At 36.0% G+C, this 26,691-nt stretch overlaps 1 protein-coding gene across 5 annotated transcripts in view; it reads right to left on the bottom strand.

Annotated features, from left to right (window-relative positions):
- Positions 1 to 26,691, bottom strand: part of POLQ (DNA polymerase theta) — a 103,468-nt gene that overhangs the window by 35,773 nt on the left and 41,004 nt on the right. For 4 of the 5 annotated variants that reach the window (XM_055568335.1, XM_055568332.1, XM_055568336.1 and 1 more), the window contains 5 exons: positions 25,208 to 25,451; positions 10,485 to 13,585; positions 7,919 to 8,062; positions 5,122 to 5,318; positions 1,291 to 1,531 (listed from right to left, as the gene is read on the bottom strand). In XM_055568335.1, the coding sequence (XP_055424310.1) occupies positions 1,291 to 1,531; positions 5,122 to 5,318; positions 7,919 to 8,062; positions 10,485 to 13,585; positions 25,208 to 25,451 (3,927 nt within the window). The remainder of the gene's footprint in view (positions 1 to 1,290; positions 1,532 to 5,121; positions 5,319 to 7,918; positions 8,063 to 10,484; positions 13,586 to 25,207; positions 25,452 to 26,691) is intronic. The other variant, XM_055568334.1, reaches the window with a different exon arrangement.

A 26,691-nucleotide genomic window follows, 5' to 3' on the forward strand; every position in this document is an offset into this window, starting at 1 on the left:
TTAATCAAGTCTCCTGTAAGCAAATAAGCCAGTCTGTCCTTTTGTATTATTTTATTCCAGTAATATTAGGGGAACATTATAAGCAGCACAGAGGGTTTGTGCTAGAAGTAATAATAATCATCAACTAATACAATCCTGAACATTCACTGGAAGGACTGATGCTGAAGCTGAAGCTCCAATACTTTGATGCTGATGTGAAGAATCAACTCATTGGGAAAGATCCTGATGCTGGGAAAGATTGAGGGCAGGAGGAGAAGGGATGACAGAGGACAAGATGGTTGGATAGCATCACCGACTCAATGAATCCGAGCAAACTCCAGGAGATGGTGAAGGACAGAGAAGCGTGGTGCATAGGAGTCCACAGGGTCACAGAGTCGGACACGACTTAGCGACGGAAGAACAACAGCAACAAGTGCCTAATGTGTGACAAGTACTAAGCTCTCTCATTTAACACTTTCAAAATAAGAACCAGACTTAGAGAGTTAAAATAGCTTGCCCAAGGTCCCTCATAAATACATAATATGGATTCAAGCCCTACTCTTCATGAATTCATCAGTCTCCTGTTTGTAATGTTAATTAATCAGCCAATCCATGGTTTATATCTCCTCACAATGAAGCCAACCTTGTTTTACTTCATCATTTTCACCATAAGTATATATTATGCTCTCTGAAGTCAAGGTAGACAATCTGGGCCAGCAGCCTGCACAATAAATCCACACTATTTCTCACAAGGGAAAAAAAGATTCACATGAATACACTTTGCTGAAAAAAAAAATAACTGTTAAAGAATTCTACAAAGAAAATAGTTCATTGTTTTAAATCCATAAAAGATATATTCTAAGTGTATTTCTAAAACCATTTGATAACATTCAAATATAAAATTAGGAATAAATGAACAAAATGCTCTAATTTACTTCATTATAGTAGAGCCAGAGGTGAGCAAAATATGGCCAATCTGGGGCCAGATGTCTGTTTTTGTAAATGAAGATTTATTGGAACACTCATTTTCATACTATCTATAGCTGCTTTCATGCTATGATGGCAGAGTTGAATATTCATGACTGAGATCATCTAGCCTACAAAACCAAAACTAGTCACTATCTGGCCTTTTACAGCAAAATTATTTATGTTGACTCCTGCACTAGACAATCAAAAGAAAGGGTTTGCATAAAAAGTATAAGTTCTATTTTTAAAAAAAGTGTAATTTATCTACCTGTGACAGAGTAGCTAAATACAGAACTATCCCCAGTCTTACAACATCATAAAAGTGCCAGGAACTGTTTTTTTTACCTTGAAGGTTTTCCTTCTTCAACAAAGAATTAAGTTGATTCATAGAGTTGAAGATGAGAATGGACTCTACAGATGCTCTGTATCGTCCAGAATGCGCAGTGCTGACATTCAGCCCTAGACTTTGAATTCCTTGGCCAGTCTCTATTTCTTCCAGGAGTGGAAGCTCATGCGGAAGAAAACGGGAAACTATGCTGTGAAGAGTCGGCTCCTTGGAATCTGGATCTAGTAACCAGCATGCCACCTGAATGGGATAACAATCAGAATATTTTCTTAATTTTCCAAAGACATTTCTGAAGGGGAAATAAGAAAGCTCATTTTTAATCTCATTCATTTTTACTTAATACACTTAATACTTATGCAGTATTTCCCAGGAGAGAAGGAAAGGACAACTGCACCAGGATAAAGAAAGGATAATTGGTATAAGAAATAACCTTTTTTTTTTTTTTTTAACCAATAGGAGCAGTGACCGTCAAAGAAGAAAAAATTATATTTTTCCATTACTGCAATGTGCCTGCTGATTTACTTCAGAAGTCAGCTTGAAAATCAAATGCCTTTGAGCTAACAAAAATCATATTTCTGAAAATGCAGCTGGGTTTCTTTTCCATTGAGGCTGACTCTGGCTTACCTACTATTATAATAAATTTGGGCCAATACAGTTTTAGGTTTATTTAATTTTCAACATGGGAAGAAGTGAGACATAAACATTTAACCATTACAAGTTCACATACAGTATTTTAGAATGCATAAGACTTTCTCTTAAAGATAAGGACCTGTCACCACGACCATCCAACCTCTGATTTGACTGCTGTTCTTAGCTTCCCTATGAGACCAGAAGTCCTGCATTTTCTAATACTAGATTCAAGCAGTTTGAAATTGGATTTAGAAGAAGGAATCTAAACCTTGTTCATAATTTCAAGCATTACTAAATGACTCAGTTATTTCTTTTATGGGCTAAGAATTCAGTTTTACGGGGGGGCACAATCTTGTATATTATAATAAGAAATATAAATTGGGTCTTCCCAACAGAGATAAGGCAGGCTTCCTAGATGGCTCAGCAGGTAAAGAATATGCCTGCGAAGCAGCAGATGTGGGTTCGATTCCAGGGTCAGGAAGACCCCTTGGAGAAGGAAATAGCAACCCACTCCAGAATTCTTGCCTGAAAAATCCCATGGACAGAGGAATCTGGTGGACTACAGTCCAAAGGATCACAAAGAGTTGGACACACTGAGCTCTCGCAAAAGAGATACAGGTTATCTTTAGTTATGCTAATATAGTGTCTTGGAATACTCCTAAGTCACCTAAGAACACAGGCTAAGTTGCCAGGGGTAATCAATCCTGGGACAGGAGGGCTGGAACTTTCCGTTCCACCTCCCCGAACTCCTGGTTAGAGGAAGAGGCTAAAGAGTAACTGATCACCAATGGCCAATAATTTGATCAATTGTGCCTACATAATGAAGCCTCCACAGAAACCCAAAAGGAAGGGTTCAAAGAGCTTCTGGGTTGGTAATTACATGAAGACTCGGGGAGAGTGGCAAGCCTAGAAAGGACAGAAGCCCCACACCTCTTCTTACAAACCTCGCCCTATACATCTCTTCATCTGTGTTGATCTGTGTCCTTTAATATCCTTTGTAATAAGCCAGTAATCTAGTGAGTAAACCGATTTCCTAAGTTCTGTTAGCTCCTCTAACAAATTAACCAAACTCAAGGAGGGGGTTAATTTGTTAGAGGAGCTAACAGAACTTAGGAAACCAGTTTACTCACTAGATTACTGGCTTATAACAAAGGATATTAAAGGACACAGATCAACACAGATGAAGAGATGAGGGGGTTCGGAGAAGGCAATGGCACCCCACTCCAGTACTCCTGCCTGGAAAATCCCATGGACAGAGGAGCCCAGTGGGCTGCCGTCCGCAGGGTCGCTAAGAGTTGGACACGACTGAGCGACTTCACTTTCACTTTTCACTTACATGCATTGGAGAAGGAAATGGCAACCCACTCCAGTGTTCTTGCCTGGAGAATCCCAGGGACGGGGGAGCCTAGTGGGCTGCCGTCTATGGGGTCACACAGAGTCGGACACGACTGAAGTGACTTAGCAGCAGAAGGAGGGGGTTATGGGAATCTAATTTATTTACAGCTGGTTGACCAGAAGCACAGTTAATAAGCTGGGCTTGCAACTAGTGCCTGAAGTTGGGGGCTTGTGGGACTGAGCCCTTAGCCTATGGGATTTGATGCTATTTACAGGTAGAAAGTGACAGAATTGAGCTGAACTTTTAGACATCCAGCTGGTACCCAGTGAACTGTTAGTGGTACAGCAACAGGCCCCCACCATTAGAAACTAGTGATCAGAACCCTTTTAGAGGTATCGAATAAGATAGTCTCATGTAAAAGTTGGCAAATGTTTCTTATAAAAGTGAAATTTTATAAATTAATAGTTTCTCTTACATCAAAAATGCTATGATTAGTAAAACCAAGTATGGAATATTTCAAATGGTTTACACCAAAGTTGCTATATAAATCTGGGAAGCCACTGTAGCTTTAAGAAGCTCATATTACCCATATTCTCATTTTGGACTCTGAAACATCAAAATTAAATGATAACCTTTTATATCCAGTAAAAAGTCAGTTTAGAAACTATATGAAATGTATCACATAAACAAAGGCTGGTTTGAAATATAGGAAAAGACAGTGTCATTAATTTACCTGATAATGCCTTCAAAGTGAAGTGAAATTCGCTCAGTTGTGTCCAACTCTTTGTGAACCCGTGGACTACACAGTCCACGGAATTCTCCAGGCCAGAACACTGGAGTGGGTAACCATTCCCTTCTCCAGGGGATCTTCCCAACCCAGGGATCAAAGCCAGGTCTCCTGCACTGCTGGCAGATTCTTTACCAGCGGAGCCACCAGGAAAGCCAAAGAATACTGGAGCGGGTAGCCTATCCCTTCTCCAGTGGATCTTCCCAATGCAGAAATCAAACTGGGGTTTCCTGCATTGCAGGCGGATTCTTTATCAGCTAAGCTACCAGGGAAGCCCCAGTGCCCTCAAAAATCTCTGCCAAAAAAGCTAAAGAAGCTAAAAAATTATCTTATTATCATTAATTATGTTGGTAACAACCAATTAACATCATATCTCAATTCAATTAATATTCCACACACCTCATGTATTCTAGTCTCAAAAAGGGGGAAAAAATGATATCCCTTTCAGGGCTATGATCCAATAGATAAATGTCTTCTGAAAGTGCATTATATGTTTATGTATAATCATATAAGTGTATATTACAATAACATAAGTTACTCTTTCCTTAATAATTCGGTCATCTTTATAAACAGTGTATCAGTTTGCTATTATATGGGAAAGTTCTTATGGGTTAATAAGGCCATTTATCCCTATGCTAAATTGGCCTCTAACTACTATCCTTTGTGATCTCTTATATCTATATATGCTTTTACTATTTTCTGCCTCTATCCTCATGGATATTTGAAATATCCTACTATCATGTATCTAAATCTGACAGTTCTCCTTTCATTTCTAACTTACTATGAGACAGAAAACGTAGAACATATGACCAAAATGAAAAATTTTAAGTCTCTGAAAAAGGTATGAACTTTAGTGCTTGTAATTTATAACATCTCTGTTTTTATCTACATAGAGGCATCTGGTGTTAATAATAATCTGTTCTGGATGAATAGGATTACTGGACAAAGGAGTGACTACCCTAAACTACTTAAGCTGCAGTGTTGAAGCTAAATAAATACCAAGTCATTTAAGAATTAACCCTGAACATTAAAATATTTTTTAAAGTATACAAAAATTGTTGAGATAAGACAAGAAACCTTAGGATCTTCGTAACTTTGTTCCAGGGAGATGCCACAAGACAGAAGAAGAATTTTATAACTCTGGATGAAGTCATAGATGATAACAGAACGTTCTTTATCAGATTCTTTGTGAAAGCAAGATTGAAGGTGCCACAATCTATCCTTCACAGTCAGGCTTGGATCTAGAGAAGGTGGGATCAAACTGGCACTAATTTCTTAAAAAAAAAAGAAAAAAAGTTTTAATGCAAAAAGTACACACATTCATTTGAAGTAGCAATCTTTAGTGCTAAGACTAAAAAAGACTCAAAAGCCTCAGAGTTTAGTTCAGCATGACCTTATTTTCCAGGTCATGTTGGCTATACAGATGTAGTGTTTTGTAATCTAAAAATTAAGGTTTGGACTAGGTGATTTATAATGATCTAATTCAGTTCAGTTCAGCTGAGTCGCTAAGTCATGTCCGACTCCTTACGACCCCGTGAACTGCAGCATGCCAAGGCCTCCCTGTCCCGCACCAACTCCCGGAGCCTATACAAACTCATGTCCATTGAGTCGGTGATGCCATGCAACCATCTCATCCTCTGTCGTCCCCTTCTCCTCCTGCCTTCAATCTTTCCCAGCATCAGGGTCTTTTCAAATGAGTCAGCTCTTCGCATCAGGTGGCCAAAGTACTGGAGTTTCAGCTTCAACATCAGTCCTCCCAATGAACACCCAGGACTGATCTCCTTTAGGATGGACTGATTGGATTTCCTTGCAGTCCAAGAGACTCTCAAGCGTCTTCTCCAACACCACAGTTCAAAAGCATCAATTCTTCAGCTCTCAGCTTTCTTTATAGTCCAACTCTCACATCCATACATGACCACTGGAAAAACCATAGCTTTGACTAGATGGACCTTTGTTGGCAAAGTAATGTCTCTGCTTTTGAATATGCTATCTAGGTTGGTCATAACTTTCCTTCCAAGGAGTAAGCGTCTTTTAATTTCATGGCTGCAGTCACCATCTGCAGTGATTTTGGAGCCCCAAAAAATAAAGTCTGACACTTTTTCCACTGTTTCCCCATCTATTGCCATGAAGTGATGGGACTGGATGAAATGATCTTAGTTTTCTGAATGTTAAGCTTTAAGCCAACTTTTTCACTCTCCTCTTTCACTTTCATCACTTTCTTCTTCATTTTCTGCCATAAAAATGGTGTTATCTGCGTATCTGAGGTTATTGATATTTCTCCCGGCAATCTTGATTCCAGCCTGAGCTTCTACCAGCCCAGCATTTCTCATGATGTACTCTGCGTATAAGTTAAATAAGCAGGGTGACAATATACATGCTAAGTCACTTTAGTCATGTCCGACTCTATGCGACCCTATGGACAGCAGCCCACCAGGCTCCTCTGTCCACAGGATTCTCTGGACAAGAATACTGGAGTGGGTTGCCATTTTCTTCTCCATATACAGCCTTGATGTACTCCTTTTCCTATTTGGAACCAGTCTGTTGTTCCATGTCCAGTTCTAACTGTTGCTTCCTGACCTGCATACAGGTTTCTCAAGAGGCAGGTCAGGAGGTCTGGCATTCCCATCTCTTTCATAATTTTCCACAGTTTTTGTGATCCACACAGTCAAAGACTTTGGCATAGTCAATAAAGCAGAAATAGATGTTTTTCTGGAACTCCCTTGCTTTTTCCATGATCCAGAGGATGGTGGCAATTTGATCTCTGGTTCCTCTGCCTTTTCTAAAACCACCTTGAACATCTGGAAGTTCACGGTTCATGTATTGCTGAAGCCTGGCTTGGAGAATTTTGAGCATTACTTTACTAGTGTGTGAAATGAGTGCAATTGTGCGGTAGTTTGAGCATTCTTTGGCATTTTCTTTCTTTGGGATTGGAATGAAAACTGACCTTTTCCAGTCCCATGGCCACTGCTGAGTTTTCCAAATTTGCTGACATATCGAGTGCAGCACTTTCACAGCGTCATCTTTTAGGATTTGAAATACCTCAACAGGAATGAGCTCTAATTAGGTAGGAGAAAATTCTAGACATTAAGATTCTAAAAATAAATCTACATTTCTCAAAATGTGAAATTAAAGATTAAAAAGTTATTTGGAAGTAAATTTTTAAAAAAGGAACTCATTTTACAGGGAAGTTTAGTATGAATGTATAAAACTACATCTAAAATAAAAGAAGTTCAAGTAACTACTCACTGTACGATGTTTTCCTACAAAACAACTGAAAATGTTTCATGCTTACTCAGGAATAGACATTACACAGCATCTTTTAAAATGTTTCCTTATTAATTCTGCTCCTAAAACCTAATAATCAACTAGGTATCCAACCACCATAATCAGCTCACAAATTATTTCTAGATCATATCCTTTTAACTCTATGACCTTTCCAAAGGCTGTGTGATTCAACTACTGTAGATGTCTAGCTCATCATTGCCTCTAAATGAGTTCCAGACATACCAAATAGGAGGAAAAAAGCCTGTAAAGAAACTGCTTTGATCCACTCTTCAGAAACAAATTTTCTAGGTGGCCAGCAAGTCCTTAAGCTCCACTACACCCAGAAAGAAAACATAGTATTAATAGCTCCATGTGACAAGCAGAAGGGAGAAAGGGGGTTTGGGGGGTGCTTCTTAAAACATTATTCCAGATAATATGTGAAATAATGTATACAATAGCCGGGATTTTTAAAAAAATGAAAAGGGTTTTTTTATTACTAAAAATTAAGTCTAGGTAAGTATCAGGAGACTATTCTCAACAAAAAAGTCACTATCCTCATAGAAGTTGCATTAAAATTATATAATAACTTAGCCAAATAGTGATTACTTACCAGAATGCTTTTGTTCCTTCTGCAGTGAAAAATAGTAAGCATCTTTTCCACCCCAACATACTGCAAGCCCAACCACCAAGATGTCATCACAGTCTTTAACAGGAAATCCATCATCTCTAATAGAGGCTTCTTGAGGGAAACTAACTATGTAAATCCAAAGTGAAATAGTTAACAATCTCTAAAAGTCATTAAACTGAACATTAAATATGATAATAAAAACCATTTGATAAGCAAATTTTTCAGATCCCCTACAATATGCATTAAATGGATAATCATTTTTAGATGTTTATAAGATCTTTCTAGGCATCCCATCAATTAAGATAATTGTCACTATGAAAAATCTACCAAAGACTTCTTAAAAAGAGATCTGTAATAATGAGTAAGTTTAAAATTAACTTCAAGTTTTTCAAAAGCTGCATTTTGAGTTTTTAATAACTCAAAAATAAAGACCACTTGCACACCACAAAAATTTTACAGCAAACTCAGCAACTTTTAACACTTAGAAACTCCAACAGTTTTTAATACTTTAACACTTAGAAAAACCAAGAGTCTTGCTGCTGCTGGTTAAAAATTAGGTATGATTTTGTATATGCAGTCAACATTTTTCCTAAAATAATACATCTTCAATTCCAAAGACACTGGTCAAAAACATTAGGTCAACAACTAATCTATCTGATTTACAATTATATCCCCAATACCTGGAAAATAACTGGCACATATTTGTTAAATTTAAGTGTAATGTTTTTAATCTTTCTAACTTCTAGCACAGGAAACGTACTCAATTTTGTTCGTTGGATGAAAAATAGAAAGAGCTAGTTAACACTGAAAGTACATAAAACTTGTCATTAACACATATTCTTCCTGAATTGAGTAGCAAACAAATACTTAGAACTTTATGAACAAATTGATTCATAAATACAGAGATTTAAGAAATTTCATCAAATCTTTGATTTCCACAACATGTTGTCAAGCTGACTACAGCTATCCCCCATAATACTGAATCATTACTGTCATGAAATAAGACAGGAATACATGGTATTATTTGACTAAAAGTTTCAAGTCTCTGAAAACCTGGAAGAGTCCTGTGAGGCTCTGTGGTCAACACTGCAGTACAGAATTCATGACTATCAGTGGAGTTCTAAATTCTACTTGAGATAAGTCTTGGCAAACATAGCTAATACACACTGTGAAAATATAGTGCCTATTTGTTATGTACTTCTGTTATGACATAAGTGAATAAGGATATTACAGTTTAAGAGAAAATAATTGATGAGCAATAATAATTAATACAAACCATCATGTCTGCCATTTGCAACAACATGAATGGACCTGAGTAAAATAAGTCAGACAGAAAGACAAATACTGTATATTATCATTTATATGTGGAACCTAAAGAATTAAACAAATGAATATAACTAAAGATAAACAGACTCACAGACAAAGAGAATAAATCAGTGATTGAGGATAAGGAGGTGTGAGGGGCAAGATAGCAGTAGAAGATTAATTAGTACAAACTACAATGTATAAGTCAGCCATAAGAATATATTGTACAGAAAAGGGAAATAGAACCATTATTTTACAATTACATTAAATGGAGTATAATCTATAAAAAACTGAATCACTATATACCCAAATCACTATATACCCCAAATTAATTCAATATTGTAAATCAGTTATATTTTAATTAATTAAAACCATATCATTATGGTGCCATAAAAAAGCTGAACCATATTCAAAATATACATCTTAAATTTTAGAAACATATTCAAACTAATATATATATATCATTATTATATATATATGTGTGTATATATATATATATATGATTTCTTAAGAGAAATGTGTTTAATGGTAAAGCTTGGCACACTTTACACTACCAGTAGGCATGACCAAGAGCTAAAGCAGCAGATATATATGAGAAACTACCACAGAGCCTCACAAAATAAAGAGATGAGCAAGACAACCAAACAGAAAAGCCCTATGGCCTCAGCCAGGGCAAAGCCCAGAATGGCATAGAAGAGCTATATTTGAGAGACAGGTTCCTGAAGCATTAAGCTGTCAAACACTGTTCCAATTCTGGCCTCTGAACCAGACACACCAGCTGTGGTGTCTCCAGTTGCAATCAGCTTGGCTGCTGGGTCAGTGACTTGGGCAACAACACTGGTATGGAACTCCTGTGGGGAGCTGCTATAGCAAGGCTGTTCAGATGGGCTCTCTGGCCTACTTGGAAGGAGGCAGACACAGGATTGATAGACCCCAGGCACAACAGATCAGAGCCAGAGGAACAAACAGTGTCCTAGTGGTCTGCACTTTTTCAGTCTACCAGCTTTGAGCTCTTGGCCTCACTGCTCAGCTCTCCTACCCATGTGTCCAGATGTCCCCCATCTCTTATACCAGAGGGTTATTAACAGAGTTGCACTGAACAATAAAGCTGTTCTACATGTAAACCTACACAGGAGAAACTTATTAAACTTTGAACAAATTTATTACATTTAATATCCAATTCTGCAAAGTCTCAGTCACACTATTTTACATACAAATGTAAAAGATTTTTTTTTAATCTTACCTTGCTTAAACATACCACCAATAGTAGCACTTTTAGAAGACGTCAAATTACTGATCTTTTCACAAGCCAGTGAGATGGAGAATCGAGTTTTGCTTTGCCATTCCTTCATGAATGTTTGAAAGAGGGTTTGGTTACTTGCTACATCAATTATGGCCAAACTTTCAGGACTGCATGAGGCTAGAGTTAACTGTGATCCATTCTGCAGTAACTGCGGTGAAAAATTTGTGTCTCTAATAGAACTGTTATCTTTAAAACCATTTCTGCTCTCTGGATGTGAATCATGGTTTTTACTATTGGAAGGTGAGCAAAATGAAGAACTTTCACCAAGTTTAAAACCATTACTAATTTTCTTAAGTTTCACAGATGTTCCAAGAATATCTGGAAATGCCAACTTAGAATCACAAAGAATAGGTGTAGGAGGAATGAGTCCATTATCACAAACTATACAGTTTTCTTTACAAGGCAAGAGGGAGGTTTCACCATGAATGACATCGTTCTGTAGTGCCTCAAGATTGCCTCTTACTACAATTTTAGGTGAAAATGGAATTCCTTGTACTTGATTTGGCTCCGAATTTGAAATCACTTCTTGTCTGTCATTTACCTCTGTATTTTCTCCATTCAAACCGGGCAAGTCTGTAGCAGTTAATTTTGGCTTTTCATTTTCTAGAGGACTGGACACTTGGTCTAAAATCCTTTGCAGTCCTGGACTTAAATCAAATGATGCTCCTGACCATAGAAATGAATTATCTTGCCTTGTGCCAGTTAACTTGGATTTTTGAGACCTTTTATCTTTTTCTCCTCCAATTACTTCTCTTTGGGAATCATCATTACCTACAGTCACTTGATCACTCAGTTTCAGTATTTTTAGAGATTCTGCAGTATTATGTTTCTCTTGGACAGGAACTATGTCTACATTGTCCAAAGCTGCAACCATCTGGACAGGATCGATTTCTGAAAATATAATAGACTCATCACTGAAACAAGACAATGGCTGCTGATTATCTTGATTCTCATTCATATCTGGTTTTTTAATTATGCCCTCTGGTTGTAGACACAGAGAATCATCGAAATGGACTGATGTTATTTCAGAAGGAAGGTGTTCTTTTTCTTGTCCATTAGGTCGTTGTTCTTCTACAAGGTAGTCTTCACTGAAACTGTCAAAAAGTAAACTACCACTCAAATTCAAACTTGTGTCAGGAACTGGCAGACACTCTACTTCTTTATCAGTAGGAGTTCTCTTTTGAGGAACCACAGGTATAACTGGCTTCATAGTTTTTTGTGTTTGATAACCTTGAAGAAAACTATTTAATTGGGAGTCAGTAACAGAAAGTTCACTGCTTTTAAAACATGGGCCATTTTCCCCTACTAGTATTGGAGAATAAAAAATTGGCCTTTCTGGAGTTAGGGTATCAACCTCATGTGAATTAGTGCTTTGCTTCACAACATCTACAGTCTTATGTTTCAAATGATTTGTCATTTCTAGTGAATGCTGTTCGCCTGGAAAAGCAACATGAGTCTCTTTCTGAAAGGAGCTCATTGAGCTCTGTTTGTCTAGGTTCTTCTGAATCATCCTTGTTGCCAGGCTGGTATCCTTGGGTCCTTTTTGGTTGGCATTTTCAGTTGCTATCTGCTGAATTATTTTCTCTGACTGAGTATCCAGGTAGAAACTATCTTCAAGATCACAGAGATCTAAACCTAAGTCAGAAACACAATTATTTTTAGTTCTGTCTGCTGCATAAGCATTTTTTTTCCCTTGTACTCTAGGAGTATTTAGAATATTCTCAGGCTGGCCTCTTAATTTACCAAATGCTCCACTTGGTAGATGTACTTCACTGGGTATCTCAATGCTGCTTATGATATCTCCTGATGCCTTAAGATTACTTGATTTATTTTCCTCAACATTAAACTTTGTACTTTCACATTTCATAATAACATTAGAGTCTCTATTCAAATAACTGCTGTCTGTCTCATAGGGTATTTGTTTTGCTACTGTTGTATTCAGTTTGGTGTGAGTATGTGTCTCTTTATTAAACTGCTTTTCCAGGCACTGGTTAATTGGATGGGTGTCATGGTATTTCACATAAACATTCTGGATTTTTGAATCATTTTGTATCACCACTTTATTTTTTTTTTCTGATTCAACAGCTAATTCTCTTCCATTTTCACTGACCACACTAGTGGCTTGAATCATATGTTTACTCTGAGATCCTGTGATCAAGTGTTCCCCAAGAATATCATTAGGTATTTTATTGTTCCTTGAACAACTTGGTTCTGTTTGTGATGCAAATGGTATTATGTTACATCTTCTCTCAGCACGGAAAGATACATTTTTAGCAAATGGCTCTGGACTTCTAAATTCCATACTCGTCTCATCTAAAGTAAAAGAGTCTTCACAATGAATAGAATTAGACATAGTCCGTTCTTGTAAATTGATTCTACGCATCTTTGTGTCTTTCACAGGGCTACTGTCTCTGGATCGTTTTCGATGCTTACCATGTTTCCAAGATTGAGAGATTGTATTCACCTTTTCTGAACTAAAATTTAAAGCTTCTCTTTTTGTTTTCCGTGATGAGAGAGTCCGAACAACTTTCGAAGTACTTACTTTCCCCTCATTCAGAGAAGTTCCTAGCTTTCCTTTTTTAATACTCAAAGAAGCCTGTTTTTTTGCTCTGGAGATTTCGGAATGATGACACTCTTGATGCCCATGAAATTTATAATAAAAGGAATCTGTATGTTCTCTACTTTTATCTAAATCTTGCATGGTATCTGGTAAGTGATTAACAGAATCACTAAATATTGTGTCACTTTTTTTCTTTGATGTTAATCTTTTATAAGAACTCTTAGTTTGAGGTATAAATTTGTGTTCTTTTACTTCTGACTCACTGCTGGTCAATGAGTGTGTATCAGAATTTAGAAAGGAATGTAGATTCCATTGCACTCCCATTTCAACTAAGTCCTGCTGCAGAATCGTTCTGGCTTCTTCTACTATAAGGGTTGCTGCTTCCCTTTCACTTAAACCTTTTCTGCCTGTCACCCAAATAGTTCGCATATTTCGACGCTCTTCAACTGCTTCCTCTTCCTCATCCACTGCCTTTCGAGTACTATACAAGAGACAGGAAATGAAATTAATTAATGCATTGATTCATTCATTAATACACATATTTATTAAGCATCATTCTGAGCTTTTCTAGGAACTGAAGAAATTGCACAGATCAAGAGGAAAGTATATCAACTCTCAAAGAACTTACATTCTAAAAACAAAAACGTTAAAAATTAAAAAAAAAATGTTAAAACATACTGTGTTAACTGTTGATAAATAACAGTTATGTTAAAAAAAAAAAAAAAAAAAAAGTGAAGCACCAGAAAGATAAGAGTGGCTCTGCAATTTTTAAATAGCATCATCAGGGAAGGCCTCACTGAGACAGAATCCTTAAACGGAAAACTGGAGTTTATCGACAGAATGTGAAACAGAGCTCAGAGTAACTACAAGAGATACAAAAAGAAGCGAGATAATTCAGAACTGAGAGATACAGCAGAGAACCAAAAATTTTTCATATAAATTCTGCCCAAATATCTAGCTGACCTCAAAACTATGCAACTGTGTGCAGACTCCAAGCGGCCAGGTAAAAGTCTACACAACTGAACAGAAATTTGAGCTATTGCCTAGCAAAGTTTGAGTTCAGCCAAGCTAACTGACTGATAAAATATCAGTGCTCTTCATAGTAAAATAATAGATTCTACACCCTGACTAGTCAAACATATATGTAACTGAAATATCACAAAGAGAAGATGAACAGGATGAGGGAAATTTAATTTTCCATAAAAATTATGGAAGCCAAGAAACTTCTATTTCTAGTGAAGAAAGGAGAACAGGGACCAATTTAGCATCTCATCCACAATTAAAAAACTGAGGCTAGGCCATAAAAGACAATGCAGCTTCCATTTTGCTCTCTCTTGGGTCAATCACTCTGAGGGAAGCCAACCATCAAGGCATAAGGGTGTCATGAAGCTCTATGGAGAAGCTCATGCATAGAACTGAGCACCAAATTGCCAGCATGTGTGTGAGTTATCTTAAAAGCAGATCTAAGTCAATTCAATCCTTCAGATGACCACAACCCTATGAGAAACTCAAACCAGAGCTATGAGGAAAGTTGCTCCCAAATTCATGACTTGCAGAAACTCTGAGATAATACATAATACTAGCTGCTTTTAAGACATTAACTTAAGTACTTTGTTCCAAAGAAAAAGTTAAAACACCTAGTAAAACTATCAAAAATATGGAAAATAAACCTCAAGGTCTACATATCTGGAAGGGCAAAAGAATCATACTCCCATCAGAAGTCTCAAAAACAGCATACAAAGCAAAGAGATAACATTTTCAAAAAACCCAATAAAAGAAAGTATAGGCTGTGCAACCAAGATGTGCTTCAAATATTAAGGTTATGGAAAAACAATTTTAAACATACAAGAACTTGGAGAATTCTATATTATATAAGCCCTCCTCATGAAATCTAAATCTACTAGAGGATAAGTTTCAACTGTTCAAAGAGAGGAAGGAACACCTCAGCAGTAAGAACAATGGTAAAAATCTGAATAACTAAAAATGTAGATTATATTAGTCTTCCATTCCTACCCCTACAAGGAAACAAAGGTGGAAAATTAATGTACAAAATGTATATATTGAGATAAGGTAGAAATAATGCACTTTGAAAATAGAAGGAAAAGGTAGAGGGTACAAGAAAGCTAAAGTAAGTTCAATGTCAGTGACTGCTGTTAAGGCAATAGATAGGAATTATGGAATACAATTAAAATGTTAACAAACCAGATAATAAAAGGTACCCAATAAAACAAAAATATAAGTTTTCTAAATTTAAAAATAAAGTACCAAAGAGTACCCTTAGATAAAGAAACATAGCAAACATTACATAATACATAATTATAAAATAATCTGAGAGAATTTACTCCAGACATATTATTCATATCAATCAATGTAAGCAAAATTAAATTATCTATTAAAAAGATCTTCAGATGTTCATTTGTTATTTTTAATTATTAAAAAACTAAAATGAGGAATTACATTATAAATTTTCAAAGCACACACACACCCAAAAATAGATTTTCAATTTGTACCAGAAAGCAAAACACTACTACAACTCAATGTGGTACACAAAAAGCACAACTAAAACAAAGCGATTCAAGAAAGCTAAAAATAAAGGGACGGGAAAAGGAATTTCCAGGCAAAGGGAAACAAGAAGAAAGCAGTGACGGGCACTCCAAGAAGGGTATAATTTAATGCTCAAAACCAAAAGCACAATAAAGATAACTGTCTATCAGTCATATTTACTATGAATATTTACACTCTAAACAACAAGCCATCAGCAAACACTGTAAGAGACACAAGGGGACAAAGAGAGAAGTACACTAATGATTGGTAGACTTTAGTAAATAATTCAAAGACAGATGAAGGACTGGCACTGGGGAATGAATAAGACATAATTAACACAATAAGGCAGATTTTGTGAAAATATCTCATTTTATTTTTATTATAGAGAATATATCTATCCAGTTTGTATTGATCATATTCTGTATTAGGAAACAAACTGCTAGTGAATTTCATAATGTAGAAATGTTATAAAACACACTTAGATTACAATGCAATAAAACTAGAAATAACTAACGACGACAAAAAAAGAACTTCCACCCAGCCAAAAAGGGAAAATATGCAAATTCCATAATTCCTATAAAGAAAATAATGAAAGCCTTAAATATCAGATGTCTGGCTACATTTAAAATAAGCGACCACAGGAAAATTCACAGTACTAAATTTATAGTATCAAAATTAAAAACAGCATTTTATTTATCAATAAAAACATAAATGTCAACAAATTTCTAGTTCAACAAAAAAAAACTAGAAAAAGTATGACAAAGTAAAACAAAAGAAAGCAGTGGGAAGTAATAAAATTCAAAAATAAGGAATGAATGAGGTAGATTTTTTTTTAGTAGACCTCATCAGTAAAACAAAATCTTTGATTTTTTAAATTTACAAAATAGACCACAAGTTGATCTGATCAAGGAAAAAAAAAGTAGAAATTTACAAAATAACAAATCAAAAAAGAGAAATGGAAGAAATATTTTAAATTCCTAATAGACTTTTTTACAGATCTCTATGAAAATATATTTGAAAATCCAGATGAAATAAATAATTTTGTTCAGAAAGGTTACCAAAACTGACCCCACTAGATGTAGAAAGTTTAAAGAGACTGATTTCTGAAAAAATAAAACAGAGAAGCTGGTCAAAGAACTAACCCCACTAAAAGGCACAATCAAGATTGTTTCATAGGGTAATCATATCAAAACTTTAACCAGTTCCAAAGTACTGAAAATAAGGAAAAATCTTCCTGTTTTTCATGAAGCAAGTCTGATATCAAACAATGATATCAAAACTTGAGTAAAGATAGTGCAAACACACACATGAACACATGTATGAAAACTACAGACTAATATTATTTATGGGTAACAATGTAAAAGTATACTATATTAAATATTAGCAGATAGAATCCAGCATCATGTAAAAAATATCATACCACAACCAACTGAAATTTATTCTGGAATATACAACTGACTGAATAGTAGGAAATCTTATTAATATAACATGCTAACAGATGTAACAGGGGAAAAAAACCCCTAAGACTATCTCCATTGATGCTGAAAAACTCTTTAACAAAATTTAATACCCATTCCTGATACAAAATATTTGAGAAAATTGCAATTAATGGCCATTTTCCTAAAATGATTGTACATACACACACATGGGGCTTCCCTGGTGGCTCAAATGGTAAAGAATCTGCCTGCAATGAGGGAGACCTGGATTCAAGCCTTGGGTTGGGAAGATCCCCTGGAGAAGGGAATGGCTACCCACTCCAGTATTCTGGCCTGGAGAATTCCATGGGTGTATAGTTCATGGGGTCGCAAAGAGCTGGACATGACCAAGCGACTTTCACTTTTCACACAAACACACATCATAATCCTGAAGCCAGTATCTTATTACGGTAGCAGAGGCATTTCCACTGGGAGCATAAACAAAGCAAAAATGTCCACTATCTCTGTTACCACTATCTACTACCATTACCTATAGCACTATTATTAATAGCTAATTCAATCAGACAAAAGAAATCTGTCAGAAGCACAAGAATTGTTAGGGAAAAAGTAAAATATCTCTATTTGCAAATGATATGACAATACCTTGAAAATCTTTGAGAATCAATGATAATTGATTTAATGGTAAATGATAAGTAATTTAAACAACGAAAGTATGGATGAAAAATACATAAAGCTCAATAGCCTTTACATACTCAAATAATAACTATGTAGAAAACACAGAACTGTGGTTCATGGGGTCGCAAAGAGTCTGATACGACTAAGCTACTGAACTGAACTGAATTATGATTTCAATAAAGTTATTAAAAGAAGGCAAAAAAAAAAAAAAAAAGAAAACACAGAAGACAACCATCAATTAAAAACAGAATAATTATTAAATATAATAGAAATAAATTTAACAAGAAATGTATAAAATTTGTAGGAAGAAAATTACAACTCCTAAAAATCTGTATGAGGAAAATATTTTAAAACTCCTGATAAATCAGTTCTATTAAATTTCAACCCAATTCCAATAAAATATCAAAAAGCACTTTAAGTTTCATATGGGCAAACATGTAAGAATAGCCAGGAAAATACTGAAAAACTATAAGGTAGAAGTTACCCTACCAGACATTAAAAGACACTATACAGCCTTTATAAAAAACACACTATAAAGTAAAGCCACTATAAATAAAAGCATGGTGCTGGCTTATTAATTGACAGAAAGAATAGTAAATAAAATAGAAAGTCCAGAAATAGACTTAATTACATATGGATATTTAATATATGATGGTGGCATCTCAAATCACTGGGACAAAGATAAACTCTTTTATAAATCAGAGCCACTGAGAAATAAAACTGGATCCAGGCTTAACACGATACACAAAACTAAATTCTAAATGCATCAGGAATCTAAATGCAAACTTATGAATATACCTCTTTAATCTCACTGTATGAAAAACTTTATAACTATGACAATTGAGAAGCAAAAATTAAAAAAAGATTGCTAAAAAATAAATGAAAGAAAATTCTGCATGGCAAAAATAATGCAATAAAGTCAAAATACAACTGGTAAGTTTTGAGAAAATTTATGAAATGTACATGTCAAACGAATGGCTGGAACCCTAATCAGTTTTAAAAAGAAAAGATTCTAAGATGCTTTAAAAAAAGGAGGAGAGAGACTAAAACTTCTTATAAACATAAGGAAAAGATATAACCAGATAATTCAGATATATTTCTTTAAATCTGAAAATTTGAAAAAAATTTACCATCTTGCATATTTATAAAAATGCATATTAAAACCATACCAAGACATAATTTTTCATCTATATGGTTAGTAAAAGTGAAAATCTGTTTGTCAAAGAGAAAAACCAGAGGCTCCAAATGGCATCATTTGTGCTAAACTCATGATACAAATCCAGATTAAATACATAACCTAAATAGAGTTAAAAATCTTCCTCAGAAGTGTAATCTTTTTTTTTAATTTTTTGGAAGTATAGTATTGTCTACAATAAGAGCTCTATTTTTTTGGTTTAAAGACAAGTTTTAAGGATTCACCATTCCAAAGTTCTAAAGAATATAACTAACTCAGATGCTTTTCAAGATTATGTTATCTAAATTAATCTATAATAAATAAAAACTAGTTTAAGCTTATTGATTTAATTAAAACAGAGCTGTCTTAAGAATTATCAGTATTATTATAATATATTCTATTATAATATATTATATAATATATAATTATATAATATAATAAAATATATTATAATATATTTTATTCTACCCAAGCTGACAAATTTGTCAGTAAGAAAAATAATTTGACATGGTAAAATGTTTAGTATAATCTAAATATAATTGTTTAGAGTAGGGGTTCCCAAACTCTAAGACCTAATGTTTGATGATCTGAGGTGGAGCCGATGTAATAATAATAGAAATACAGTGTACAATAAATATAATGCACCTAAATCATCCTAAAACCTCCCCCATCACCCACCATGGTCTATAAAAAAATTGTCTTCCACAAAACCAGTCCCTGGTGCTAAAACAGTTGAGGACTGCTGGTTTAAAACAAGTAAATTAAATAAATAAAAGGACAATTAAAAGTTTTCTAGGTGAACTTTTCAAACAAGCTTCCTGAATTTTTAGTCTAAAACTCTAAAGTTTTGCCAAGACTAGGTTAAGTAATGGAAATTTACTGAACATTTAGATCATTCCAAATAAGACAATAGGTGAAAGATTACCTTATGTAGGTTTATCTACTTTTGGCTTCCTATTATTGAAAAACTAGAGATAAAATTTGGGGTTATTAGTAAGCATGTTTGGTGATGCCAAGTATAGGCACTTTCCATCTACCTCCACAAGGATTAAATCCTGAGTTGCTATAGATGTGACCTTCAACACTCCCTGAAAGGAGTTCAGGGTGGAGAAATCAGGAATTTCCGAGGCACGCAGTGCTCTGGGAAAAACAGGCAGAACACATCTTCAGATAGTTAGAAGAGTTTATGGGCCCAATTCTTACAACTCCTCCTATCTAGAAAAGCACTAAAACCATTAACGGTTACCCTTGCTCCTTGTGACTAGCAGCAAGCCTCTGCCAAAATGTGTGCCTGACTGCACATACCCTCTTCACTAAAATCATATGTGACACTGGCCTTCCCTTCTACCTCATTCAAGCAGTTTCTCAGCTATCTGAAATACTGTCTTCTGGGCTATACTTCTCATTTTGTCCCAAATAAACCTTAACTCACAACTCTCATATTGTGCTTTTTTTTTTTTTTTTCAGTCAACAGTGCCATGCTGAGAAATTTTTCTATGAGAAAGCATATGTTTCTAGAAGTTACAAAGTCTTTATGATTTTGCCAAGCTGCAGAATCCTAGTATAAGAAGTAGTCCACAATTGTTTAGTTTCTAAATTTTCACCAGAACTTAAGGTTTTCAAAGGTTACAAATTCTAGTACAAGTAATTAAAGCTACAAGAAACAACAAAGGAAACATCTCCCTATGCAAGGAAAGCAGGATGTGTTCTTGGCTAAGAAAAGGCATGGATAATAAATATGCATTTTGTTAAGGGAAATGAGAGTAATTTTGTCTGAATTACAGCTTCTGGTTACGAAAGATAAACTAAAGTTATACAAAAAGCTGAAGAGAGATAAGATTTTACCATGTGTAATCAAGCTGGCTAAAACTGAATTATTATAAGGGCTTTAAAAATCAAGTTTTACTATCAATAGTGTACTTATATGAAACTAATACTTAATTTTTCTTCATCTGCTAAATAGACAACTATTGTTTCATATTGACCTGTGATCCTATTTAGGCAAGTGTCCAAACAATTTGATGTCTTCAACAAACTTCCCCAAATCAAATTTTAAATGAAGTCTTTTGACCACAAACTAACTTTGAAATTTTCCAGAGGGCCTCTGGAACAAAGACGTTAGGCTTATTTGATAGTACATCACATGGGAAACATTATCAAAGAAGAAGTAATAGTAAGCCTTCTTTATGTTGCATTTGTATAGGTATATAAGTGTTCCAGAAATTGTGTGAAGTTCCTAAAAACTTGGTATAACCTGGTATGCTGCTGCTGCTAAGTCACTTCAGTCATATCCGACTCTGTGTGACCCCATAGACGGCAGCCCACCAGGCTCCGCCGTCCCTGGGATTTTCCAGGCACAACACTGGAGTGGGTTGCCATTTCCTTCTCCAACCTGGTATAATCCTAACTAATAATTCTACTCATTATCTTAAAATTGTGTATGACAATCCTCTGGGACCCCAGTAAGAAATGGGTAACAAGTAAACAATTTTCTTACTGCTGTTCACTTACTTTCTAAAACTTCTGTCATCAAAATTGAGGCTCACGCTAAAAATACTGAACCTGAGTAACAGAGATAGCAGGATCTATAAAGACTATGGCAAGTGTAGATGAAGTTCACTCTACTTCTCAATCTGGTACCTTGTTTACAAGGTTCCAGCAAAGCAGTATTAAAAAAGGACCTGCATGGTTAATCACTATTCTTGCTGCACTTAAATAATCAGATCAAGTTTAAAGCAAACAAATTAGTTTTACTGTGATACTGTGATTATCTTTGGTAAAAAAAAAAATGAGGATAATTAAAGACAGAAAAATTGCATTCCCACCTTTCTGCTGTGCTGTGCTACACTTAGCCACTCAGTCGTATCCAACTCTTTGTGACCCTATGGACTACAGCCCGCCAGGCTCCTCTGCCCATGGGGACTCTCCAAGCAAGAATAATGGAGTGGGTTGCCATGCCCTCCTCCAGGGGATCTTCCCAAGCCAGGGATCAAACCCAGGTCTCCCACATTTCAGGCAGATTCTTTACTGTCTGAGCCACCAGGGAAGCCCTTGCACCTTTGTAGCTATCACTAAAAACAAAGGCACCCCTTAAGCCCTGTGAAAAGGGATGTTACCAAGTGCTCCTGACCATTGACACTGCAGGAAAACTATACAACATATTGAGTCTTGAGTATGTATCACAGCTAAGGAAGACCAGCTGACATCTGGTCCTATACAACACAGGAAACAAAACAGTGAGTAAGAAAAATCGTTGATATCAATGTCTACTGCTTTCACCCAAGACACCAGACTCAAGTCTTCTTGCTTTAGCAAAACATGAAACCCTTTCTCCTTTTCTTTCCTAATTTCACTCTAACATTGGCCTGGAAAGATAACATCCTCATCTGTATCTCCCAAGCCATTACTAAGAAGAGATAGCCTTTAGTCTTCAGGATAACTCTGTTTCAGGATAGAAGATTCTCTTCCCACATGCACTAAAAACCTGACTGATCCCTGTCTTGAACAGGTAAATGCAAAAATCCCTGTGAATGAATCTATTATCAGTATTTGCTTAATAGGAATGGTTGTGCCCTGACAGGTCTTGTCTTTGTCTGTGGTGGTTATCATTCTTCTTGGGTCTATGAATGCCTATATGGCTCCTATACAAGCCTACATGGCTCATATGGAATATGCCTCTTAGGTTATCTAACTGTGACCCATAACTGTTCTAGAAAAGGCTTAACAGGAGGCATTCACAATTCAAACTTCTTCCTTTGGCAGGGCCCTACTTCCCTGATTAGAAGTTAAAACAAAGAATATGATCAGGAACATTTCCTCAACTCTTAGGGAACACTGCAGATTCCATTGCAAAAGCACTAGCTATCCAACAAAAATACTTAGACTCTCTGGCTCTTGATAATAAGACAGCTCTTGATAAACTTTTAGCTGAACAGGGAAGTGTCTGTGCTATGTCCAACACTAACACTGTACCTGGATTGATACTTCTGGTGAAGTTGAAACTTAATTATATGAGATCACTTGGCAGCAACTCATTCAACAGGGTCTTTGGTTTGGGTCTTGGGGACTATGGCTCTGACACACACTCCAAACACTGGGAGTTATCCTATTTATAGTTATCATAAACACCAATGCATTGGATCCTCTCAAAGGTTTTACATGCATTTTAAATTTTGTTTTAAACTGAATTTAGTTTTTAACAACCTCTTCTGTTGGTGAGGCTGAGGGGTAACAGACTAGTGAGAGTGCCACTTGGCTGGACCCTTCTGCAGAGCAATCTGGAATCTAATAGAGCTATATATATGTACTTACCTTCTGAAATCTCACGTCTAGGAATTTAGTCTGAAGACACGTCATCAACAATATGAAAATACACATGCACAAGGTAATTCACTGCAGATTGCTGGTAATGGCAATCTGAGACAATCTGAATGCTGGATGGGTTTTCCAAGCACTGAAAGGGAGGCCAGTCTCCGGATACATTAGTTTCTATTCAGAAAATTAACATCAATACAACACTGTATCTAATCTACACACCTTATTTAAATTTTACCAATTGTTCCAATTATGCTCTTTTTCTAATTCAATCTAGAGTAAGGTGGTGCATTTGATTGTCATGCCTCTTTAGCCTGCTTTAAGTCTTTGTTTTTATGACTTGATGTTTTTGAAAAGTACAGGCCAAATATTTTGTAGAATGTCTCCCAATTAAGGTTTGCCTGATGTTTCCCTACAGTTAAAACCAAGGTAGAAATTTCTGATAAGAATATTCCAGGAATAATGTTGTGTCTTTTTCAGTGTGTCCCATGAGGAGGCAGATAATATTGATCTGTCCTATTACTACGTGTCACTAATTTTAATCAATGATGGTTTTGGGCTTTCAGAAGAGGCATAGTCATGGCAATAACGGCCTTAACATAATGAAGAGATTTCAAAATGTGTTTACAACTTTTTTCTGATTAAATTTTTTGTGTACTGCTTTCAGATGACTTCCTGAAAGGGTTAAGCATGATATTTGGCATGTTGTTACCACAGGGATACGCCCACAGACAAATTTTTTCACCTCAGGTCTTTTATTACATATTTCTAAGCAAGTATAAATGTATTCAAAGATTCTGTGAAAATCACAGGCTCCAGGGGAGATCAACACCTTTATAAGTAGTTTTTAAAGCATACTCTATGTAGGTTTTAGCCAGAGGCACACCCATAGTGACAAAATGGCACACCAGTGGATCTTCCAATCTGGGGGTCACAGGGAATGGCCCTGCCCCCACTATGCACTGTCCTAGTGGAGACTCCACAGTGGGCCTCCCACTACAGCAGTCCTCTCCTCGGGTTGCACATCCTCAAGACTCCGGGCAATTTCACCCTTCAAAATCTAGGTAGAGGCAGCTATACCACTATAGCTGGCTACTGTGCATGCTGCACCAGGGCCAGCTTGCAAGAACCAAATTTGCATTGCTGCCAGATACACAGAATAAAGCCCATGATGTGAGGTGGCACTGGGCAGTGAGACCTTTCCTTTAGATTATGCCCCCCCCATCCCTTCCCACATGTTATAAGTTTCAGAGCCTGTGTCAAGGTTCTTAAACGAGAGCATCTGCACTTAAAGTGAGTGGGAGGAAAGAAGCATTGAACTGGAAATGAGATTAATGCTCTAATTTAGAAAAAATTTTTAAAACCTGAAAATAAAACTGTTAACACTTGAAAGTGCCTAAATAGCTATAGGATCTGGCTGAGATTCCATACAACAGAGAGTTCAAAGAACAGTGGTTGGGAAAATAACCTATTCCTTGATAACATCCTGAGGCCAGCCCATTCAATGAGTATAGTTTTAAACACACACATACACACACATGTATGTCAAAGAGTCCTCTTCTCATAAACTGGTTTTGAGGGACTAGGGTTCCAAAGAATATTCAAGAAGAGTAAATATTAAAGTGTTCTTGCCTGAAGTAAAGTCTAAAATGAGTCCTGGATATATACTGAGAACTAAAATCTATCAAAGCAGAAAGCGTTTGTAACTTAGCTTTACACAGTCTTTCTAGGAGAAAAGTTATGATACTTTTAAAAGTGCCTTTAAAGTCATAAAATATATTTTAAATATATATACAAAAAAAAGTAATCCTCGAGGGGGGAAAAGTAGCCAGATTTTCTTCCACTTATACCAAATATGGCATGATATTATCTAAGAGAAAAATATTTTAACAAATTATCTTCTACTTACAAATTAGCCTGTTTCATTTAATAACCTATGTAGATGAGGGGATTTTCTTACCTTTTAAAAGGTGCAGCATTTTTCAGAACACTTTCCACCTCGGCAACATCTGCTCTAGCAAGATCGGCCACAGTAAGAAAACCAGATGCATAGAGGAATCTGGCCCGCTGTGCATTAAGTAATGACACCCGGACCAGGTCACACAGCTCCCTTTGGATGCCAAATGTAAGACGCTTCTGGAATTGGGAAAGCAGTAGTTCCATGTTGTGCCAGCCCAGGCGGTTGGAAAACACTGTAATCATCCCTAGAATATTCATGGAATAATTATTGAATTAAAAATTCTTTCTAGACCAATTCTCCATTTCTTGAGAGGTAGTTTTGTTTCACTCTTTTTTTTTTCCCTATAGAACTATGAAGTTTAACAAGCACAAAGTGTAAATTAATAGTAGAGTAGACCTATATTAAGGGCCTAGCTAGTTGGCTAGACACATTAACTATTATCTTGTTTATTCTTAATCATAAATTTACATTCGAAAAAAATTGAGGCAGAGCACATAAAAACAAAACAAACAAAAAGCCCTCACTAGTTTATTCCTCTCTTTCTCTCTCTCACTCTTCCTTATTTTCTTTAAGGAAGAAAGTACTCTGGTTTCCACCTAGAGAAAACAAGAGAACTAATTTAAATTGTCAAGTGCTAAGAGGACTATTTCCAAAGAATAAAGGTCCCATTGATATCTTCTTAAAAAATAAAGAAGTTGCCCAGCTTGATAGATATGCTCTCTTAAAATAAAGAGGCCAGAGCAGCCAAGTGTCAAATCATTAAGAAAATCACTTCCCTATGAGAACATTAATTCTAGAGGTAATCTGAGATCTTTGATGCCAGTGAGTTAAAGGTAGTCTCTTCCTACTTACTACCCTCTCTCAGCATCTTTCCCTCAGTACTTTCTCACACACGCACACACCTTCACAATGAAACTTACAAACACAGTCTCCAGTAGCCCAGGATTGCCTTCCTAATGGCTTAAGGATTTCTTAGTAAAATCAGATCTAGAACTTCCCTTGTTTGCCTACCTTAGAAAAAATGAGCTTAATTTTATTAAGGAAGACCAGTAGTTCCTTAAAGAAGAGATAATATTTAGAACAGTGAGCTAGAAGTCCAGAAATCCCTCTTCATTTGCCATCCTCTACAATAATAAGTATTAATCAGTAACTTGAAAAAAGCAAGACAAGTGAAAATTACATCTACTTTTTCTTTCAAGACACCTCCCCCAGAAAAAGAAAAACAGAAAGAAGAGAGATGGTCAGCAGGTTGCTAACAGATAGAAAGGGACCAAGATACAGACACTCAGCTAGCTGCCAGTCTTCTACAGCAGGGTCACTGAGCCCAGAGGAGTCACTGTTTAGGTGTTCTGATGACGACAGGGACTATACAAAATTATGGTTTGACATGATCGCATCACTTTTAGAGAAGCCTACAGTAAAATGGAATTTGAAAAAAAGTGATCTTAACTTGACCTCAAACCACAGAGTCTTAAATAAATGTG

Source organism: Bubalus kerabau, chromosome 2 (assembly GCF_029407905.1).
Source record: "Bubalus kerabau isolate K-KA32 ecotype Philippines breed swamp buffalo chromosome 2, PCC_UOA_SB_1v2, whole genome shotgun sequence".
Taxonomy (NCBI): domain Eukaryota; kingdom Metazoa; phylum Chordata; class Mammalia; order Artiodactyla; family Bovidae; genus Bubalus; species Bubalus kerabau.